The 21,551-nt window shown below is 43.2% G+C and overlaps 1 protein-coding gene across 2 annotated transcripts in view; it reads right to left on the reverse strand.

Moving 5' to 3' along the window:
• Positions 1-2,238: 2,238 nt before the first annotated feature.
• col5a3a (collagen, type V, alpha 3a) overlaps positions 2,239-21,551 on the reverse strand; it is a 66,862-nt gene continuing 47,549 nt past the window's right edge. For both annotated transcript variants that reach the window (XM_080774894.1, XM_080774893.1), the window contains 25 exons: positions 20,785-20,892; positions 19,907-19,960; positions 19,651-19,704; positions 19,007-19,114; positions 17,806-17,859; positions 16,205-16,258; positions 13,961-14,014; positions 13,542-13,595; positions 12,984-13,091; positions 12,838-12,891; positions 12,683-12,736; positions 12,418-12,471; positions 12,257-12,310; positions 11,310-11,417; positions 10,855-10,908; positions 10,165-10,218; positions 9,925-10,032; positions 9,368-9,421; positions 9,070-9,105; positions 8,525-8,578; positions 8,118-8,424; positions 7,763-7,875; positions 7,450-7,518; positions 6,095-6,328; positions 2,239-5,269 (listed from right to left, as the gene is read on the reverse strand). In XM_080774894.1, the coding sequence (XP_080631020.1) occupies positions 5,123-5,269; positions 6,095-6,328; positions 7,450-7,518; positions 7,763-7,875; positions 8,118-8,424; positions 8,525-8,578; positions 9,070-9,105; positions 9,368-9,421; positions 9,925-10,032; positions 10,165-10,218; positions 10,855-10,908; positions 11,310-11,417; positions 12,257-12,310; positions 12,418-12,471; positions 12,683-12,736; positions 12,838-12,891; positions 12,984-13,091; positions 13,542-13,595; positions 13,961-14,014; positions 16,205-16,258; positions 17,806-17,859; positions 19,007-19,114; positions 19,651-19,704; positions 19,907-19,960; positions 20,785-20,892 (2,202 nt within the window). In that variant the 3' untranslated portion in view covers positions 2,239-5,122. The remainder of the gene's footprint in view (positions 5,270-6,094; positions 6,329-7,449; positions 7,519-7,762; positions 7,876-8,117; positions 8,425-8,524; positions 8,579-9,069; positions 9,106-9,367; positions 9,422-9,924; positions 10,033-10,164; positions 10,219-10,854; positions 10,909-11,309; positions 11,418-12,256; positions 12,311-12,417; positions 12,472-12,682; positions 12,737-12,837; positions 12,892-12,983; positions 13,092-13,541; positions 13,596-13,960; positions 14,015-16,204; positions 16,259-17,805; positions 17,860-19,006; positions 19,115-19,650; positions 19,705-19,906; positions 19,961-20,784; positions 20,893-21,551) is intronic.

Raw genomic sequence — 21,551 nt, forward strand, 5'->3', positions numbered from 1 at the left:
GTTTTTTGCTGCATTAAAACAATGTGACTGCAATTCTGGATAGGCCACAAATCGGATTTGGGCTGCCAATCTTCTTTCCAATCCCTTGGATTGCCGGTAGACATATTTTGTTTGTCTAAAAAACATACTAAATAATATCCTTAGCATCAGTCGACAAGCCAACAACATATATTTAAATAATATACCCTAACTAGCATCTACAGTCTATCTAATTATAGACAACATAAATACTGAGGTGAAGGTGAAGTCTGTTTTGATTGTGGTGGAAGATGGAGAGTGGCACTGTAGTCATGAATGATGGACAGAGGTCATTCCACACTAGGAGCTACGGTAAACCTATACATGGAGCATTCGCCAGGTTGTAGGGACAATGAGGGACAGATGTCCTGTGTTTGCTGATCATAGCGGGGGTGCAGGGCTTTGTCATCTCCTGCAGGCAGGTCATCCCCAGTGTTTTGAACTGGATGTGAACAGCAACCAGAAACCAGTGAAGTGACCGTATAGAAGTGGAGGGATGTGAGATTTCGATGGCATGCAGTGGTATTCTGGATCAGTGATAAAACCTCAAGGTGAAGGAAGCCTGGATATATTAAGCAGCTACAGTAGGAAGACTAGTTTGAGCAGAGCACTAATGTGTTCTTTTAAGGACAGCAGATCCTGCAGTTTTTGTTTTGTCTGTGTTGAGCTGGACACTTTTTAGCTCGAGAACCAAAAGAGAAATTTGATGTCTCCCCAGGACCCAAGCTATTGAAAATAGCAGATCTACAAGATCATAACGCGCCGCTTCTTGCCGCGTTGTGAGCTTGTAGATGGGTAATTTTCACTACTTCTACATGTAAAGGGGTTAGGGACCCATAAAAATGTGGCCGTGACCCACAAATGGGTCCAGCCAGTGTTTGGGAACCAGTAGCAGAAATGACATAGCCGAGGGATACGGTATAAAGGAAGAAAATAGGCCAAAGAAGTCTGTTTGAGGGTGTCAATAGTATTTAAACAAGTAAAGGTATTAAGAGCTTGTGACTAAAAAAATAATTTGGATCTAGGGATCATGGGACTATAATAATATAAAGAAAATGTTATGTCACAATTATTGTGGCCAAATCCTTTTGGACAAGAATTTCATAAATATATGTATGATAAATGATCCTCTGGCCTCACAGCAGGGGGCCGGTACAAAAGGGTATGCTGTGGACGGTTGATACACTTTAACTTGATCATTATTCAGAGGCAGTGGCAATGGCTGACCTTTCCTGGTCAAGAGCTTACTGTGGTTAAAATTCAATTGAGCGGAAGAGAGGGGAACGAAGAAGAAAAAGGAATACATGGTAACCTTTATTCATGGCATTGATGTTAACCTTGAGGAATGGGCCCCAAAGGGGATGATTCGCCTTGTACTTTGATGTGTGAGTGAGAACAGGCCTTGGTGTGCTGCAGATAACTGAGTGCATGCGTGCATGCATCCGTATCTGTCATGTTTGTTAACTTTGTTGAATGCAATTATTCTGTCTGTGTTTACGAATTAGCAAGAGAGATAACAACAGAGAGGGGGGGGGGGGGTGAGTGCGAGAGAGACATAGGTATAATGTGGCATGGTTTGTAAGTTGGACAGTAACTTGTTAAATGTACATACTGTACAACATGAATTAGTCAACAACCAGAGAGCCAGAACACAGCAGAAGTCATCTTTGAGTACGGTATGTGTGTACCATATCTCGCTGCCTGCCTGTCTGTGTCTCTCTCTCTCGCACGCACGCACGCTCGCACACACACACACACACACACACACACACACACACACACACACACACACACACACACACACACACACAGAACCCTCGCTATCTCCAGTGAACAGACCAAATCTCCATGACTGTTTCTTATCCTCAACCATTTCATTAGTGCCCTCCACCCTCTCTCTATCTCTGCCCCCTCCATCCTCCCCTTACCCGTCTCCTCTATGCTTCTCCCCTCTCTCTCTCTTTCTCTCTCTCTCTCTCTCTCTCTCTCTCTCTCTCTCTCGGAATGAAACAAGCTAATTGAAATAAATGAACTGGGGAACGAATCAGAGTTGATTACATCTGCTGTGTGGGGATGCTGATTGCAGCCTGCTTGAATGAATGTTGCAGAACTGGCCGGTATAATGAAGAGGCTTGTTTGTATCTGAGTGGACATTCCAGACAGCCGCACACACCCAAACACATGAATGTACACACACAAACACACACTATTTTCTACCCGCTCGGTTTCCTGTTTATTATTCGCACATCTCTTTTTGTTTTCAACAAATACACTTATTTCTCACTCAGGCAATCAGACCATAACTCAAGTCCTCAGAATAACTGTACAATATATAAAATGTGAGCAACAAAACACTATACACAGGAAAGGCAGGGCAGGGGACAGGATTGGAGTGGAGTTCATTACTGGAATGTTTGAATACTAACAACCTGATTTATTTCAATTAGCTTGTGATGGAAAATAGTCGTGGTAGAGTTTGTGGTAGAGAAACCATGAACAGTATGAAGGCGCTATACATTAACTGACTAATTAAAGCTGTGATACCTGTAGTCTTTATATCTCTATAACAAAAGTGATTGTGCACCTAACCACCTTTTAACCACTTAAACCCTACCAGTCTATATTATATACTTCATTGACTGGTTCCTAGGTTTCAATACTTGGCCCCCTCCTTTTTCCCCACTCAATTTCTTTGCCGAAAATATCGGATGCAAAGAATACACTGCAACATGCCACGTCATGAGCTTATAGATCTGCTATTTCTGCAAAATGTTTGCCTGTTATTGCTCAATATTTGGCCATTATGCCATGTCCAGAACAGGCCAGGGTTCTTAACTTGGTGTGGTATCAACTAGGGCAGATGTGCCAACAACACAGCAGACCTAATTGGCAAAACACTAAGATTGTAATGATAATATATAGTGTAACATTATTTAAAAAGATAACATGATATTTTCTTTCTTTAAAACCTTGAAAAGTGTGTCTTCATAGTGATAGCAATAAATAACAACATAAAGTATACTATGTTGGTTGATCCAAGCCGGAACAAACATGCTCTGAAAACCTTAAGTGGCCCATCCGACCATTTACCCCATTAAGACCTGAGGCCCATTCTATAAATGCCTTCTAAACCAATAGTTCTTTCAAGATTGTTAAAAAATGTCCAAATAGCAGCACGCAGCACCAAGTGACACACTGTGAGCTGTACATCGCAAAAATCTAAATGACACATGCTTTCCCGGTTTTGGGCCCTCATCCAGAAAAGGTCAGGAACCGTTTTAGGGTGTTTCCTAACAGTTGTGTTCTACAATATGCTACCAATACAGTAACTCTCTCCTTTGCCAGTCCTCTAGCCCTGCCTAAAGAAACACATACTGTAAACACAGACACTTTAAACAATATAATCATTTTTAGCACCAATGAAGAGCATGACATTTAAAAGAAGCACCAACATAATATATTGTCAAAGTTTGAACATATGAACAAAGTGAAGAGACCATTAACAAAACAAACAAACAAAAAAACAGGTGGTGGAAAAGCGTACAGAGAAGAAAGGTTTTTAGGCGATAACCAAATGCTTTCAAGAAATGCATGAAATGTCATTTGATATCAAGGACTGCAGTGAAGAAAGACTAGAGATCATTATGCTTAATCAGCATGCTGGTAATCTCATCCTTCCCCTGAAATATGCCACAACTAAGCTGTTGAAGTCTGTCACACCAAGTATGTACCACATAGGAGTGCAAAGATGACATACAGAGTAGTGTAATCTGTGGAGACATGGAGGGCTAAAAATGCCTCCTATTATCTGGCCTGTGGCGCAAACCGAGTCCAATAAAGGAAACAACCTTATCCGTTCAAGTAAGTGTCAGGCTCAATAACTAGCAACACCTATTGAATACTAATCAAGGTCATTCACGAGAGAACTGCAGTTGAAGGGTAAAAAATACAATTTATCATTCCTGGACACAGAAATTAAATATGCTACTCGCGTGGAATTAATATGCTAGGCTAGTATAGTACAGCTAAGCAGTTGTCAGCATAAAGGAATCGGAGCATGCAAATGAGTGGGCTACGACAGCGTCCGAATAATTCCACCCCACAATTATAATCCGTAAGGCAGCAACTAATTTGCACCATATTACCTAAACAGTGGTTCTCAAATGGCTCTTTTGGACCATGAAGGACAACCCAGAGACTTCCAGAACGTATAGTTCTATGATTTGTTTTTTGTTGGTTTGTTTGTTTCCATTATAACCAGAACGAACCCTGAACGTGGAGCCTGGAGGTACATCCTAAATAAATAAAAAGTCTAGGTGCTGTAGGCTATGGAAACTAAAACCTGTGAAATACACAGCATTGCACAGTTCACTTCGTTCTTGTAGTGGAATAGAGCCAGAACTGGTGCCTAGGTAGTATGTAGGTACCCACAGGGGTCTTTTCACAATTATTATTATATGGCAATTCAGATCATGTGCTTTACTCTCTCCACCGTTATGTCCCCACCTATAGTAAAGACAGTTGCAGTAGGCTGTGCTCAATGGGAGACCCTCGCAAAACAGATTTTCAGATGTGGGTCTGCAACTTAATATTATCCTTTTCAGGGTCTTTGACACAAAATAGTTTGAGAACCACTAACCTAAAAAAGTCCCTCCGCACTAGACCCATACCACACAATGATAAGACAGTTCCTATCCAAGCAACGAGGTCTGTCTTTTAAAATTGTTCATTGTCAAGTGTCACAGTACTTCTAACTCTAGCGGATTCAACTTCAACAGCAACAGCACACTGAAAAGGTGAGACAAAGAGAGAAAGAAACAACAAAATTAAATATATCTAAATGGATTTTTTCCCTTTCATAAATGTTCATGTTCTTCCTCTTGTTCCCCTGTATTGCTGGGTTTCTCGCTGATGTGGAGCCATGGAATAGAGTATCTCAGTGGTTGTCCAAGAGTCTTACAAAATATACCACAAACACACCTCTTATAGGAACATATATAATAAATATTGCTTGGGGGCAGTGGTAAAGTCCAGTTTGGTTTTTTTTGGTTCATTTTCCATTCACAACTTGTGCAGGGCATTCTCTGTGTTGCTGGCATCAATGTTAACCATTGAAGCATACGCGTCCAACTTGGAAGCCGAATTTTTGGTTGCTGTTGCCAAAGTCTGATGGAGCAACATCTATAATAGGGAGCAGCTCGGCTGATGGAGAGTCAATTTCTAGAACTGTCCGTTCTTGGCTCCTCCGAGACTGCATGTGAAAAAGACAAACAAACAAATCAAAGACAAATTAGAATCTGCTTCATCTACATCAGTGGTGGGTAGTACTCAGATGTTTTACTTAAGTAAAAGTAGCAATACCACATTGAAATAATACTGTAAAATTAGTATACAAAGGTTTAGTAAGTACTAAAATGTAATGTAAAATCTGTCAAACCTTTTTGAAAATTGCAGAGGTACAAACAGAGCTACAAGCTTACAACGTGCCACGACTCACGATGTGATGTGTTGTGAGCTTGAAGTTTAAAATAGGATTTATGTATGAAGTATTGAAAAATGGTAATACTCGAGTAAAGTAAAAGTACTCTACAACATTAGCCAATACCCAATACCATCTCTATACCCGGTCTGTCCCGAATCCTCATTTACATGAGAACCAATAATCTGATGGCTACCATCTGCAAGACCCTTATTGAATCAAGCACCATCTGACAACCGTATAACACAACTGATAAACACATTAGCTTAATTACAGCTAATTCCGGATCAGCCAGCCTCTCTCTCTCTCTCTGGTGTCGTAATGCTTGATTTTACACTTTGTTGCATGCTGAAAATAGCTCTGAAAATAGCAGATCTACAAGCTCACAACGCGTTGCTATTTTCAGAACGCATCGCCTCTGTACTGGATCTCTCCTCCACTAGTTCCTCCCTGGCATTTTTGTCTAGTTTTTATTTGTTGACGAAAATTGTCAATATAAGATATCCTAGCTTAGTTTTTATTCCGTTTGTCAGTGACAAAAGGTAGTCGACAAAACATTTTTCTTTATAGCTTTTAGTGGATGAAATGAACACTGACCTGGCACCCGTCATGCACTGTCTGGATGAAGGGGCTCTTGGCCTGGGTGAGCTCCTCGTCGTTGCTGGCCCTGAAGCGCAGCGCGTGCTGGTAGGAGCGTGCCGTGCTGTCGAACCAGCCTGCAGAGTTCTGGCAGGTGTAGGTGAAGCTCTGGTGGGCTGTAGCGCTCAGGAGTTTTAGGAAGGTCAGCTGAACAACGTGCACTGGAATCCCATCACTGTCGATGTAGGAGAACTGCACACAGACACAGCAGCGGGCACAGCGGTGTTCATTGTTGTGACAGGACATTCTGATTAGAGTCTTTTGAATAGCACATCATTTGGTTTTAGTCCTATTTTAGTCATCTGAAATTGTTTAGACTAATGAGCCCTAACCACACCAGAGGGTCACCATGCAACTCTATACACATACCTAAGTTGTATTTATAATGTTGTAACTGTTAACTAAGCACTTTATTCTTGTGTGCAGCTTCATTTTGTATGTGATTCTAGAATTGGGTTAGGGTCAACCAGAGACCACTGTTTTCACATTGTCAGCTACATTTAGTGTCCCTGCTCCCACTTTTGATGTACAGCAAGTTTTATTTTATTTTATTGCATTTTATTGTCTTGCATCTTTGTCTTTCTGCAAAAACCAATTGCCCACCAGGGAAAAATAAAGTTGCATGCTGAAGTTGCAAGTTCACATAGAGCCAATCATAGCAATAGCAATAGCATACAGTCTTTCTCGCAGAGAAGAGGCAACATGGTTAATATAAACCTGTCAGACGTGGTGTGACAGTAGCAATTTCATTTCTATCAAACCTTGTCAGTTGTTTATAAATCTCCCAATTTATATTCATGAATAAATGTAAAGGCGTGGGGCAGGTCATCCGAGGTTAGCATAACTCGCCTTTAGCGAGGGATCAAGATTTCAATGGGAAAAGTGAAGGAGATGAGAAAAAGAATTGAACAAGCACTCCATGTGAGTGAGTGAGTCATCCTCGCTGCTAGTGCTAAAACCAACTTCTAGCCAAACAAAAACACTATGATGGCCATTTGGCACAACACATTGTGCAGTATATATGGTGATTATGAAAGACAAAAAAAAATGAACGAAAAAAATAAGCGATTTAGCCCAGCCAGTCGGCGCTGCGCTACACTGCTCTGGATGTTATGTCATTTTTAACCTCTTATCAATCGTTATTAGATATAATAATATTAATATTACTATTATTATTATTACTACCCGTATTATTATTATTCTTGTGTGTGCTCTCTGTTCCATGCTCTCGTTCAAACATCCTCAATTAGAACGGGTAATTTAGCGGAACAGGACTAATGCCAGAGATTAATGGTTGGAGGCGTTTGATTTACCTTCATGCCTCTCCTGTACTGGCTGAACCAGCCTCCTGGCTTCTCTTTGTTCCAAGCTGCTAATTTCACCTGTAAACAAAAACACAGGGAGGAGGGGGAGCCGTTACGTGCATAATCGTACATATGTATTTGTGCGCTCATGCGAGCATGCCAGTGGAAATTATATAAAGATGAAGTGATGATATCCATGTCTGATGCACATATTCTGTCTCCTGTGTGCATCTTCAAAGATGTTTCGATCCATATGGGACCTGTAGTGATTTGCAAAGCCAGCTTTTCAAAGGCTGACAAGCTGTAGGTTTTGGGGACTCACTATCTCAATCTTCTTGTCAGGGTAGAGACAGGTTTCTCCATCAGCTGTGAAGTTACAGTAGACCTTGATGGAATCGCGGTGACAGCCTTGGTTAGGATCTATCCAGTAGTCTCCTGGGGTGGTGGTGGTGGGGGGGGGGCATGGAAATAACACATCAATCACACATCAGATGTAGTCCTGCCAGACACACCTCAGAGAATACGATGACAACATAGGGGAAATGATGAACTGCATCATAAGCTAACAAAGCCAGTGCCTCTGTAAAAAGGGGCTGAAATAATGGAGAAGATGATGGAGTCCTTCTTGAATGGGCCGAGACATTTTAAACGGGAGTTTCATTATGATCTTTGCTCACCGTCTTTGTAGTCGGGCTGGATCATCATGAGCTCTTTGCAGGTGCGTGCAGGGCTCTCGTACGTTCCCAGCGGCCTCCTCATGAGCTCCACCTCAGTCTTCATGGAGTTGAGGGAGGCGAACACCTCCTCCATGCCCTCAGCCTCCTGCAGGGGCTGGTCCCCCTGGAGATACTCCTCCAGCTCTGGATCTGGGTAGTACTCCTCCTGCCCTGACCGCGCCGATCCTCCGCCCCGTTCCGAATGCCTCTTCCTCTTCCTCCTGCCCTCCCGCATGGGCAGGGGCTGGACCATGGTGGCAGGGGGTCCCTGAACGTCAAGGAGACGGGTGAGCTCAAAGGGTATTGTCAAAAATGGATGATACTGATGGATGGAGTAGAATTGGACACGAGCAATTGAGTATACTTACGGGAAGTCCAGGGGGGCCAATCCGGCCTGTGTCTCCTTGGGGACCAACGGGACCCTAGAGAATTGGGGGATGACAAAGCTCTGTGTCAGTCATCCTCTCACCTGGAACCCTTCTCACACCAGTTGGCCAAATCCTATCTTTATCCGGGCAGATATGGCTGCTGCTTTACAGGATTATCCAGCTATGTGCATCAGCAGTCTTTTGGTCAAAGCCCCGGCTCTCAGGACACGCTATAGTGGTTTTCATCACATCACATACACCAGAACCAAATCCTATTATGAGGACCCACTGGAAAAAATCACACATAAGGCAAGCGTGGCTGTACAGCGAGCTTTTAGTCCCAAAGACATGCAGTAAACACAGTAAAGCATAGCGATTATGAAGCATGGTACAATTGACACACACAAATAAACTCTCTCTCTCTCCCTTCCCCCTCTCTCTCTCTCTCTCGCTCTCTCTTGACCACAGCATATGTTGCTGACAGCTGGGCTGGGGTGCGAGGACAGCAATGCTAACATGGGAATAGGAGAGATTACAACACTCACCATGTCTCCCTTTGATCCTCTCTCGCCACTTGCACCCTAGAAGAAGAGAAGAGAGTTGGCTCGGTGAGGAAGTTGAAAGCGATACCGTCATGACATGATCATACTGTATGTCATAGTGTTGAGCCCACACTGTAAATACAGCAAAATACTAAACAATTATGTTATGCTTGACTATAGGAGTTTAGTAACAATAGCAATAATCAATCATGTATCCAAATTACACAAAAATAACACTGAATTAATTCATGACAGTATCTGAGGAAAGTGGGTACAATAATCAGCAGATAGAAAAGCTTACCGATAGTCCAGTCATTCCCGGGGGGCCATTGGGACCAGGGGGCCCACCTTTACCCTAGAATAGGAAGATGACAAATCACACCTCATATTAATCTCATGCAAAATCGTGAATTTAACTCTGACATACACTCTTAAGAGTTAAATTAACAATACATTTTTGCCCTCTACTGTAGCGCAGTGGTTCCCAAAGTGGGGTACGGGGACCCCTAGGGGTCCTTGAGGGAGTTCCAGGGGGTCTCCAGCTAAATGATAGTTATAGGAACCAAATGGACCCTTATGGGTCTGTAACTCAGAGTGTACAAATGGAACCAAATGGACACATTTGTACATTTGTCCATTTGTACACTCTCAGAGTTAAATTAACTTGGATTTTACAATATAAATTGGGGTCCCAGAGATAAAAATGCTATTAAATAGGGGTCTGTAGCCTAAGTCAGGTCAAACCGGGGGTTTCTTGAAATGAAATTGGTTGAAAATCACTGCTAGAGCCGTAAATATTCTCTTATGGGGGTCCCTGGCATATCCTTTCAAATAACGTGAACCACTGCTGTATCGTACCCCATCTCCTTTGAATCCGGGTGTGCCCTGGTTTCCTGGAAGGCCTCTGTCTCCCTTCTCTCCGTGATCTCCTGGGGGTCCGATAAGACCGATCAAACCCCCGTGACCCTGCAGGGAACAACGGGGGCATATCAGCAAACTGCAGCGATTGACAGAGGCTTCATACTATGTCTGCTACAGATGTATTGGCTCTCTGTGTGTCTGTCTGTCTGTCAGGAGCTGAATGGATAAGACACTGACCTTATCACCCTTGGTTCCAGGGTCTCCTTTCAACCCCGGGAGTCCTGCTGGTCCCTGTGAACAAGTCAAGGCTCATTATTTGGTGCACATCACTGATCTCACACTCAGACACCACCGCTGCCAGTCTGTTGCAGAGAAACCTTGTAACTCCTTTTTTTCTATTAAATGAATACCCTATTTTATAACTAGTCGTAAGTGTCTCGCAAAAGTAGCTGAAATAGCCGATCTACAACCCCACAATGCACCGTGTAGCGCTCTATTGTCACCAGTCTATTCTGCGGGTTTTATAAATATTTAACAATAGCTTGTGACTAAATAAATAATAACTACACTACATTGGATCCATTGGAACACAGTTTCTTCTTCTTCTTTTTTTTTTTTTTTACATTTCCTGAAAAGTAACAGTTTTGGACAAACCGTACAAGGCTTCTGTTGCTTGCTTCTGTTGTATTTGACCAGCACTAACTGGTACTATTTGGATTAACGAGCCCAGGATGTATTTGACAGCAGACCCCCATCAGAAAATATATACAAGATTTATTGTTAACATTTAAAAAATTAAGCAGATTTACAAGACTATTATCGACTATTTTAACTTAAGGTGGTTAAACCGATGTTGATGCTATATTAACTCATACTGTCAGAGGGCTCACTGCAGTGTAAGGTTCTATTAACTCATAGGGTTCTTACCATTGGTCCCGGTGGTCCGGTCATCCCTGGTGGTCCATTTAGCCCTTGTTCACCCTGGAGATTGAGCACAGCATGCAGAGTAAAATCTTCAGTTGGAACGTATTCATTTGTAGTGAAAAATGAAAGCTTCTGGGTTTAGGGTATTATTAACATACTCTAATCTAATGAATGGCATATGGAGTACTAATACTATGTAACTAGTACAGTACATCTGCAGTGGTTGGAGGCGGTCTCTCTACTCTTCGATTGACAAACCTAGACCGTCTGGGTTTAGACAGTACCGCACACCGACTGGAAGCAACCATGCCTGAAGCTCACAAACCCAAAATATCTCCCCTGGCCAAGTATGACTATTGGTTGAGCAGTGTATATTGAAATTAATGAACACCCACAAAGACAATAATGACATTCTACCGTCATTTGGTTGAACTGCTAAAGGCGTAAAGTGCACTGACCCCAGGTCCTGGGATCCCTCTGAGGCCCTCTGTGCCAGGCTTCCCTGACTGTCCCTGGGCTCCCACTGGACCAGTCTTCCCCGCCAGACCTTCTGGGCCTGTTGCTCCCTGTAGAACAAAGACAGACGGCAAGGCATCAGATACAGCAATGTACTGTAGTATGTTATGATACTACTGCATACTGTAGGCTATAAGTTGCAAGTAGCACTTGCCCTAGCCTCGACGACCTTACAGGCGTATGCAAAGGCTAAACTTATGTAATTTAGATTTAGACACTTTATAGGTATATGCATAGCTTCACTGACCACTGTACAGATAATCTGCTGCTAGACAGATGCTAGGTTCTTAGCTTGGTTTATGATTCTTGATGACTATTTCTATGTATTCGATGTGTTGATCTTGCTTACTGAAAGTCGCTTTCCATTAAAACAGTTTGACTGCCGAGAATTGTTTAATCCAGGGTACGATACCTGCTTTTTACGACATTCCCGCCTTTTGTTTTATGTGTTTAATCCGCCGTATTGTAATAAATAAAAATAAACTCTGTCTTTGCCGCGGAGCTAGAGACTAGATGGTTTCATTTTGATGACGAAACCGGAAATCAACACATGCTGTGGGCTGCTAGGGCTTCTGGGAAATTGAGGCCAATGCAAATTAATGGACTACAACTCCTCATGGAGAAGCGTCTTGTGCTGCGATCGCACCACCCGCCATCTAAACGAGGGAACCTTTTTTCGCCGGATTTTCACGGATCAAAAGCCCAAATAATTCAGCGTATGCTCTAAGGTAATACAACAATCTCGGCAGCCTAGGGTAATTGATTAAAATGCGGTTTACGCATTTTAATCAGTCAAACTGTTTTAAGAGCGTCAACAATATAGTATATTATGATCTAATCTATCTAATCTAATATCAAACATGTCACACACACTTGTAGTCTGATTTACCTTTGATCCCTTCATTCCTTGCTTCCCTTCTTTTCCGGCAGCTCCCAAGTGACCCTGACGGAAAGAAACAATCATGACCATGCATGATTTGTGTTCAATTGACAACTGATTTATTCGGTTAATTATGAAAACACAAACCCCACACATAGATCATAACTTACCCTCCTCCCTGGGGGTCCTGATGGGCCTGGCTCTCCAGAGGCACCTGGGGGGCCCTGTAGAGAACAGAACAAAGGGTTAAAAATGCAACAACAAAGACGTGGAGAAGAAAGCTTTCTTTGCTATGATGATGATGATGATGATGAATAAGTAAAAAACCTCTCCTTATGTGAGAGTACAAAGACTTGATCTACACTACATCTACAGGAATAGAATAGAGACACTGTTGTTTCTATGTTTATTTAAGATAAAAATCATACTACTCACAGCTTTGCCAGGGTCACCGTCGTCTCCCTTAGTCCCTGGTCCTCCATCCACTCCCTGGACAAAAATCAAAGCAGGTCAAAACAGGTTAAATAACGATATCTCTAGTTGCCTCTCTCTCCAGTATATTGCATCTCTTATTGCAGTGATTCACTCACATTGGCGCCTGCCTCCCCAGGGGGCCCTGAATCTCCAGGGAATCCAATGGGACCCTGTGGGCAACAGGAGTAGGTTAGAGCTCAGACTCATACATACAATATCATATTACTGCGCTATACACACATAAAGCTCACAGTGAACTCACAAAGTTGCCTTTGGGTCCGTCCTCCCCTGGTATTCCTCTGATTCCTGCGGGTCCAGCTGCCCCGGGGGGCCCTGCGTCACCCTTCTCCCCAAAGTCTCCTTTACCCCCCTGGGATCAAAGATGCACAGACCATGGTTGAAAAGAGGCAAGAGTGAGATCATCAACAGAAGAGATTGATTGAGAAAATAGTAGGCCGATGCTATAGTAAAATAGAAGACCAGACTAGGGTTGTTCTTGTTACTTTGTAGCAATATACTTATAATATATGACACTTACACTTACTGTAACCTGTGGTTGTTGGCCATTCACATCAAGCACTATGACTGTAATGATAACTGTAACTATATCGTTCACCATTGCCATTGTTTATGGTGTGAACTCTGCCAAGCACTTGAATCAGAATGATTATACCTTTACAGTTATCGTTATAGTTACAGACAGTGCTTGGTGTGAAGTGTGAACGGCCATTAAGGTTCATGTCACTTTACTCCAAACTCCCACTTTGTCTAGGCTATTACAATTTAGACTCTAAATAGGAAGGAGAGAGAGAGGACTCACAGCACCACCAGTCACTCCTACTGGTCCAGGGTTTCCGGATTCTCCGTCTTCACCCTGGAATAGAAGGAACAGGTTAAGCTACCTGTACAGTACACTGACTGCACACACCACTGGGGGTGCAACAGTTAATACAACTGATCGATTTAATTAATTATTTTAAACCAAATCAATAATTGTTATTTAACAAAAAAAAATGCCACGATGCTAGTGTGAAACAGAGTATAAAATAATGCTTAAGTGGTTAATCCATTTTTTAATATATATATATATATATATTGTATATATATTAAAGCTTGATTCTTCTTTATTCAATTATTTGGAAAAGTCATGGATATAATAATGGCTATGAAGATAACAGTGGCAGCCCGGCCTACACTGCGCATCACGTCCAAACCTTCTCACTAATGGGAAACACTGACCTTCTCTCCAACTCCACCAGGCTGGCCAACTCCACCAGTCAATCCCATCGCCCCCTGTGGAGCAGGTAGAGAGAGAGAGGGGACATCATAAAACAGTAGCAGCTTTGAAATATTCATGTGATTTTCTTGAAATTCCAACCCTCTTCTGTGTGTTGTTGCTGCACTTGCTGTCTGTCAGCAGTTCTGTTCGCAGACAGCAGAAACTGGAGCAGCATTATCACTCTAACAAGGAGAAATACTTGTGTGTGTGTGTGTGTCAACTGCTGTGGGGATTGTAGAGAATAAGCTATTCCATCTCTCAGTTCGCTTGGGTTGTGTTGTGTGTGTGTGTGTGTGTGTGTGTGTGTGTGTGTTCTCCCGTGCTTATGCACGCTGATGAGATAGACAGCAGTAATAGTTTTGTGTGTGTGTGTGTGTGTGTGTGTGTGTGTGTGTGTGTGTGTGTGTGTGTGTGTGGGTGGGGGGGGGATGTTTTGTTAGACGTCTTGAAACAAACAGCAACAGCAAAAGAAAAAACACATCTTCGCTAGAGTGCACATGTGTGCAGGCTGAGTGGATCAGAACACCACCAGTGAACTCCCCTGCTGTTAACACCCCGCATAGCTCTCATCCCATCCACTTCCCCCCCTCTCTCTCTCTCTCTCTCTCTCACCATTCCTGTATAAATCCATTTATGGATCCCACTGTCTTTGCTACCCCCCATCCCTCTCTTCCCGCAGTACAGCTCCAGTCAGTGTGTCTGTGGCTGACTTGCTGAATAATTGACCGACGTGTGAGAGAGGCTGTTGAGAAATGGCCATTACTGGAGGTAAATATAACTGCCTCCTAGGGATGATAGTCTAATACTCCTTAATGATTCATGGAGCGGTAAATATAACCCTCTCTCTCCCAGGAATTATATTCTAATACTTATTGAATAATTCAACTTTCCAAAGCAGGAGAGGTCTGAGGAAAGGAGAGGCAGTTGTATAAGGATAAGCTACTATTCAGATATATCATGTTTTTAGTTTAGTTTTTTTAGTTTTTTGGGGGGTGTGGGGGAATCAATGGATTTGGCATTGTGCTGATACAATTGTGTCACATTCTTCTCAGTTCATTTTCAGCAGTGGGATTTTTACCAATCTATTGTACTGTATATATACTGAAGTTTTTATTAAACAAAGAAAATAAATCAATAGCTGTATCGATATTTTTACAGGAAATTGAATTTGCCACAATTATTTTGGATACGCCGAGAGGCCCAATGGTGTATTATTGTATGGTCTTCCTAATGCAACGCCGTATCCCATTTAGTATTACCCCGGTAAGCTCATATCCCAAATGAGAATTTTTAAATTATGACAGCTGGGATTTGCTGATATTAGCTGGATTATTGAGGCATGTAACACATTATCCAATTCATGATTGGTTTGTGTGTAAGTCTCATTACCATGGTAATATTCAGATATATTCTTTCAATTAATGTGCACGTGGAAGTTCATGATTGGAATATGATGATGAAACTGCTTGACCTGAACATGAACTCAACTGGGGATCGAGTATATTATATTAAAAAAACAAAGACAAACGTCCGGTACATCTTGTATTGACTGCTTGCTATGGATGATGGTGATGTGTTGTGTGTGTGTGTTGAGGGTATAAGGATGGGGGAGGGTGGAATGGTGGTGCATGGGGGAGGGGATTTCACGGGTTTCATGTATACTAGTGTATACCCCGTGTCTCCCCAACTAATACGTTAAACTATGGGGTTTAGACAAGGGGCCAGTGAGGCACTCCAACGTTGAAGCGCTGGGCCCTAGTGGTAAGAGGAAGGACTGCAGGCGGACCCGTGGATTCATGACGAGGAAACCCTGTGCAGCTGGGCTTTAACATTGAGCGCTCTGTTGCATTTACGCATTGGACCTCCAAAATTTGGTGGTCCAATGCGGAAATGCGCCCCAAAAGGCGGAAATAGACGGTCCTTCCGGGTGCTTCAAAACGCCACTGAGCAACTTCCACTGACATGAATAGCGGAGGGGGCGGAGCTTCGCGCCAGATCAGTCTCTATCCTTTTAATACTCTATGGGTTTAGACTGCTATGAATTTTCACTTAATGGTTAGGAATGTATGCTCTGTCTTTGATAGTGTCATGCATTGACAACAGGCCATCTATGAATACGCTATGCGTTGCACGTCCATTGGCATCATCGTGTCATTAACGACACCATAGAAATAGTAAAATAAGGAATTGAGACAAAACGGTACCTCTCCACCGCTGGGCCCTTGGGGACCTCGAGGGCCGTGCTGTCCTGGGGGTCCCTGTGGAGACAAAATAAGACTGAAGTTATCTTTCAGAGCTCAGGTGCAGCAATAACGTCATTTACAATGTAGGCATTTAGCAGCAGACGCTCATATCCATCCTCGCATTATGAGAGCGAGCTCAGAGTAAAGATCACACATGAACATATGGTACAGTCAAGTGGTGTCTCACACACACACACACACACACACACACACACACACTCCACCAAAGTGAGGTAAAACATGTCCGATCAATCCGATGCTTCCTAGATTGAATGTGAGCTATAAATCATGTCGAGACAGAGCAGCCCGTTCATGTGATCATCATCATAGTGACATGATGGTGACACACAGGACAGGCCATTACCCTGAATATGACACCGTCATTCCTGCTGTCTGCCTTTTCCCCAATCTCTGTCTCTCTCACTCTATTCGGTAATGAGGAACTTCTAGCCAGTGAGATGCAAGGCTCTCTCTGGGCAGCAGTTGAATTGAGAATACTGAAGTGGGCCTCGAATCTTCACAGCCCACCTCAAGAGAACGACGAGCAATTAATTCTGACTGCGCTCGGCACCGAGCCTGGGTTGAGCAGATGTTGAGCTTAGCTCTCAAAACGCTCAGAAGTCTCGGAGAGTGTCTTCTGTCGTAAAGAGTCTTGTGAGTGAGGAAGACCGATAGACAGACAATCTACCCAGGGAGGGTGTGTGTGTGTGTGTGTGTTGGGTGGGGGGGGATGAGAGAAAGAGAGATACAGAGAAAGAGAGAGAAAGTCAGGGAAGCATTAGAGGAGACAATCCTATGATCCGCGAGACTAGCCACATGAATTAAGCATCCCTGTGGAGCTCCTTGTGCCTCTCTGTCTGTCTGTCTGTCTGTCTGTCTCACTCACCCTCTCTTGTTCCCTCTTTGTCTGTTTTTTTAGTAGTGCAACCACTCCAAGGAACAGCAATACAAATCAAATCGGCCAAATACAAATCAATTTGGGGGGGGGGGGGGGTCCTCCTTGTCATGAACAACTTTGAGAATCACTGCTGTAGAGGACGTGTGGTGCGTGCGGTATGTCCACGGCACGGCTGACTACTTTCTGAGATGCCAGCCAGTCACAAAGGAGGCTCCTCATTAGACAGTCAAGACTGAGGCTAATCTGATTAGCAGCTGTCACACCGTCTTCCTGTTCCCAAGCAGTGCTCCTCGTGTTCCTCCTCTTCATCGCTCCGGTGCTTCCTTCTCCGTCAACCACCATGCTCGCTTTCTATGCCTTTTATTAATTTCGCTCTCTGCGGGACCTCCTCGAAACCCTCGCAGCCTCATACGCGTTCGCCATCAATGCGCGGCGGGTCAACGGATCAGAACCATCCACCAAGACAGTGCACTCAAGCATTTAGAGCTGTAGTACTGCTTCGGTTTTAGCATAAAATAAGCAAACCGATGCATACACTGTAAAATGCTGACTGATAATTGAACTCTGAGAGTGTATCAATGGAACCAAATGGACCCGTTGTGTTCACTCTTTTTACTTTGTAGACAGGCAGCAGTGACAAGGCCTTCATAGTAGCACTACTCACCATCAAGCCAACATGACCAGTCTCTCCCTTCTCGCCTGGTGTGCCTGGCATGCCCTGCAAATATATACAAATATACAGTAAACATACAGTATAGTACAACATGCAACATTCATCAACGTAGGCGTGTCCAAAATATTTAATTTGAATTATGACACGTATTGTTTTTGTAGCAGGTAGAAAGACTGGCATGTGAGATAAGACTCAGTGGTGAAGGGAGAAGTGAAGGACTAGACAACGTCTGGAGGATACCGTAGCATGGGTGCAGGTGCACTCGTGCATGACACTTCATCTTAGACGTGAAATAAATTGAATTGAACTCAACCTCAGCACCAAATGATTTGAGTGCCTTAATGCTCAACACTGTCCTTGGTGACCTCACCGCATGGAATAGAGATGTGCAAATCATTGATTCATTATGTCGTCACTGTCGGGAAGAAACCTCTTATCTCCATATTCTAACTTTTTGTGTTTTTTCGTGAATTAATACACTACTTGATCATACTACAGCATCCGCAAGCTCGAAAATGCGGTGCAAATCGACATGTTTTGAGCTTGTAGATACTACTTTTGCTACTACTATTTACTATATACTACTATTTTAATCCTGAAAAGTAACTGTTTTGGACACAGATGACAAATGACAAATAGTTTTGGTGGCCCTTGATGGATTGAACTCACTCATTTGGTCGTCGAGCACCCTCAATTTGCAAAGTGTCAACACTCGTTGTGGAAACATCGTTTTGTAGGATCTGTTACATGATGTCTACATGTCTAAGTCAGTCTTATAGGCTACATGTAATAATAAGTATAAGTAAACTTTATTTATATAGAGCATTTCACAGAGAGAACTGTGTGATGATGACTGGCTGGAATCGCTACAGTGCAATCCTCATTAACTTTGAGAGGATACAATTCATCATATTCACAAGGCGGCCCAAACACGCAAATATGACGTGAGAGCTGAGATTTGTATCTATAATGAGAGTGAAACACGATGTGTGCCTGCACCGTAAATTCCTTGGTGTAACTTTAACTTACCCGTAAAGGGGAAAGGTGAGGATGTTACCATGTGGAGCTAGTTAATTGGCAGAATGCAAAGAAAAAGAACAGGTGCTGCATTGGTACTGGCCCGTTCCAGGCTCACTTCAAGCTCTGACGTATAAAGTACGTCTAATTATACCAGTTGTGATGATGTTCCTACCTGTAGTCCGACAGGCCCGTTGGCCCCCTTATGGCCGCGGGCTCCTTCGTCTCCTTTGGGCCCGTACATCCCCTGCTGCCCGCGGGGTCCCGACTCTCCGTCCACACCCTAAAACGTGCGCACACACGTCAGCACTGTGCACACACGGCAAAATGAAACACCAAACCCAATCGACTTCCTCTCATTTTGAACCCTCTAGTCTAGACTTGGTAAATGGGACCTGAGTTTGGCTCTGTACTTTTTTTTTTTTTACGTCTACACCAAATCCCCTCGCCCACAAGATACCCACATTCCCTGTTTGCTTGTTTTGCAGTATGGCGTTGACACCCTGTATAATCATGTTGGCTGATTATTATTACCAGTAATCATGTCCTTGGTAATCAGGTGTAATCATCATGTATGCCAACTATGTTGCAGATTTTTATTTATTTATAATGCAATCATGTCAATTCTAATTGAATGCATGCCAACTTTGTTTTTAATTGTTGTTTGCAAATCATGTTCTGGGTCTCGTATAAGCCCTTTGGGCTTCCAGCCATTTCCCTACTATATTTTGTGCACTGTTTTTGTATTGTTTTATTAAATATTTGTGCTAACTAAATCAGATCAAATGAAACGGCGATGCGTAGAGATGGTTCACCTACCGCTGGTCCTGGATGGCCGACGGGTCCTTGGATCCCAGCGGGTCCCGCGGGGCCCTGCGTGGACGAGACGAGGAACGGCTCAATGAACATTAAATCATTTGGGCAGAAGAAAGCCTCAAACAGCTCAATATTCCCAGCTGGACGGCAGGAGCAGGCAAACAGTTATTACTCTGAATTACCCTGAACCAATTAGAAGCCAATTTGTCCTCTGCCTCCTGGTGGGGAAAAGTAATGATGTGATTTAGGATTAACTCACCCCTTCTCCTTTGTCTCCCTTGCCGCCCTTCTGCCCTGGTCCTCCCGTCTCCCCCTGTGGAGACGCACGTACATACATACACATTACACACACACACACACACACACACACACACACACACACACACACACGTATAATTAAGGGCTTAATCGGCACATAATGTACTGTAGCTAGCTACATATACCTGCAGGCACTTTAGAGCATTGTTTCACAAAGTGGGGTCCGGGGACCGCCAGAGGGGGTTCCAGGGGGTCCCCAGCTAAAGTAGTTAACTTTTGTCAAAATAACTTTTTTATTTTAAATCAATATCATTTTAACCACTTTATCTAGTTAAATGTTGGCTATTCAAAAATAGCAGATCAACACGCTCACAACCCGTCCCTTCGTGCACAACTTTGTGTGTCACTGCGAACTGTGAGCTTGTATCTGGTCTTTTATATCGATATAAAACGGGATCGCTGAAGTCAATTTTTTGACAGTGGCCGCCGTCTTGCTCAACGCTCCCGGAGATGTTTTTCTGCGCGTTCAGCCATTCACTTCCTTGTTTACGCTACCTCCGCGCAGATTGATCATAACGGTGATGTTCGGTCTCATTTCTGACTTCATCATGCATCTCGTTTAGAATATTTACGCTTCTATTTACGACGGTAATGTAGTAAAGGCAGGTTTCACCTCTCGGTTTTGGGGGGAAATGAAAGGCGGGGGTTTTCAGAGTAAAATCTCTCATTTGCTTGGCACTCTAGTGCCTTTATTTTGAAAAATTCTAGCGGCATCAGCGTTAACATAAATCTTCTCTTCTGGGGGTCTCTCTGGCACAAAGCCTTTTCCCATTGGGGGGAGGGGGGGGGGGTCTGCGGCCAATGACATATCAAACATACCTTGTCTCCATCCTCTCCTGGAGGCCCAGAGGGCCCGGTGGCTCCTGGTAGCCCCGAGGGGCCCAGGTCCCCGTCATGACCGGCAGGCCCTATGGGGCCCTTCTCTCCCTGCAGGGGAACACATGGGAAGGAACAGTCAGGGCTGTCACCATTACACATTTAAGTTCACCATTCATTGTCACACAAATGATAGCGATCGATTAACGATCTTTGGCATTGGAAGATTTGTTATGAATCGAAATTACAGTGCACAGGGCAGATATGACAAATATACCAATAAATTACTGACATTATTGTTAGTATGTTATACTAATAAAAAATGTGGAAATAGCTGAATAGCTGTTGTAAACTTGTAGATCTGCTATTTCCACTATTTTTTCATGTTGAACATTTTTTAACATGGACACGGTTATGACGATTATGACAAAATAATTGTGATTATCTCAAAAAATTACGATTTAGACGATTATGTAATAATTGTGACAACCCTAAGAACAGAGTGCATCTAACACCTGCCATAGTACTCATTATTACTGTGCAACCAACACATGTGGGCAGAAACCTCCTATCTCTTTTTTCGTAAATTAACAGCCTACTTGATCACACTACAGCGTCACACAGAAAGCATCAAAAGTAGCAGATCTGCAAGCTCGAAGCGCAAAGCGAAGTAACCTGAGCTTGTAGATCTGCTACTTTTGAATTTGATTCCTGAAAAGTAACAATTTTGGACAGGTTTCCTCCCGACATTGATGATGTGTATAATTCTA

Source organism: Protomyctophum bolini (assembly GCF_963924005.1).
Source record: "Protomyctophum bolini genome assembly, chromosome: 11".
Taxonomy (NCBI): Eukaryota; Metazoa; Chordata; class Actinopteri; order Myctophiformes; family Myctophidae; genus Protomyctophum; species Protomyctophum bolini.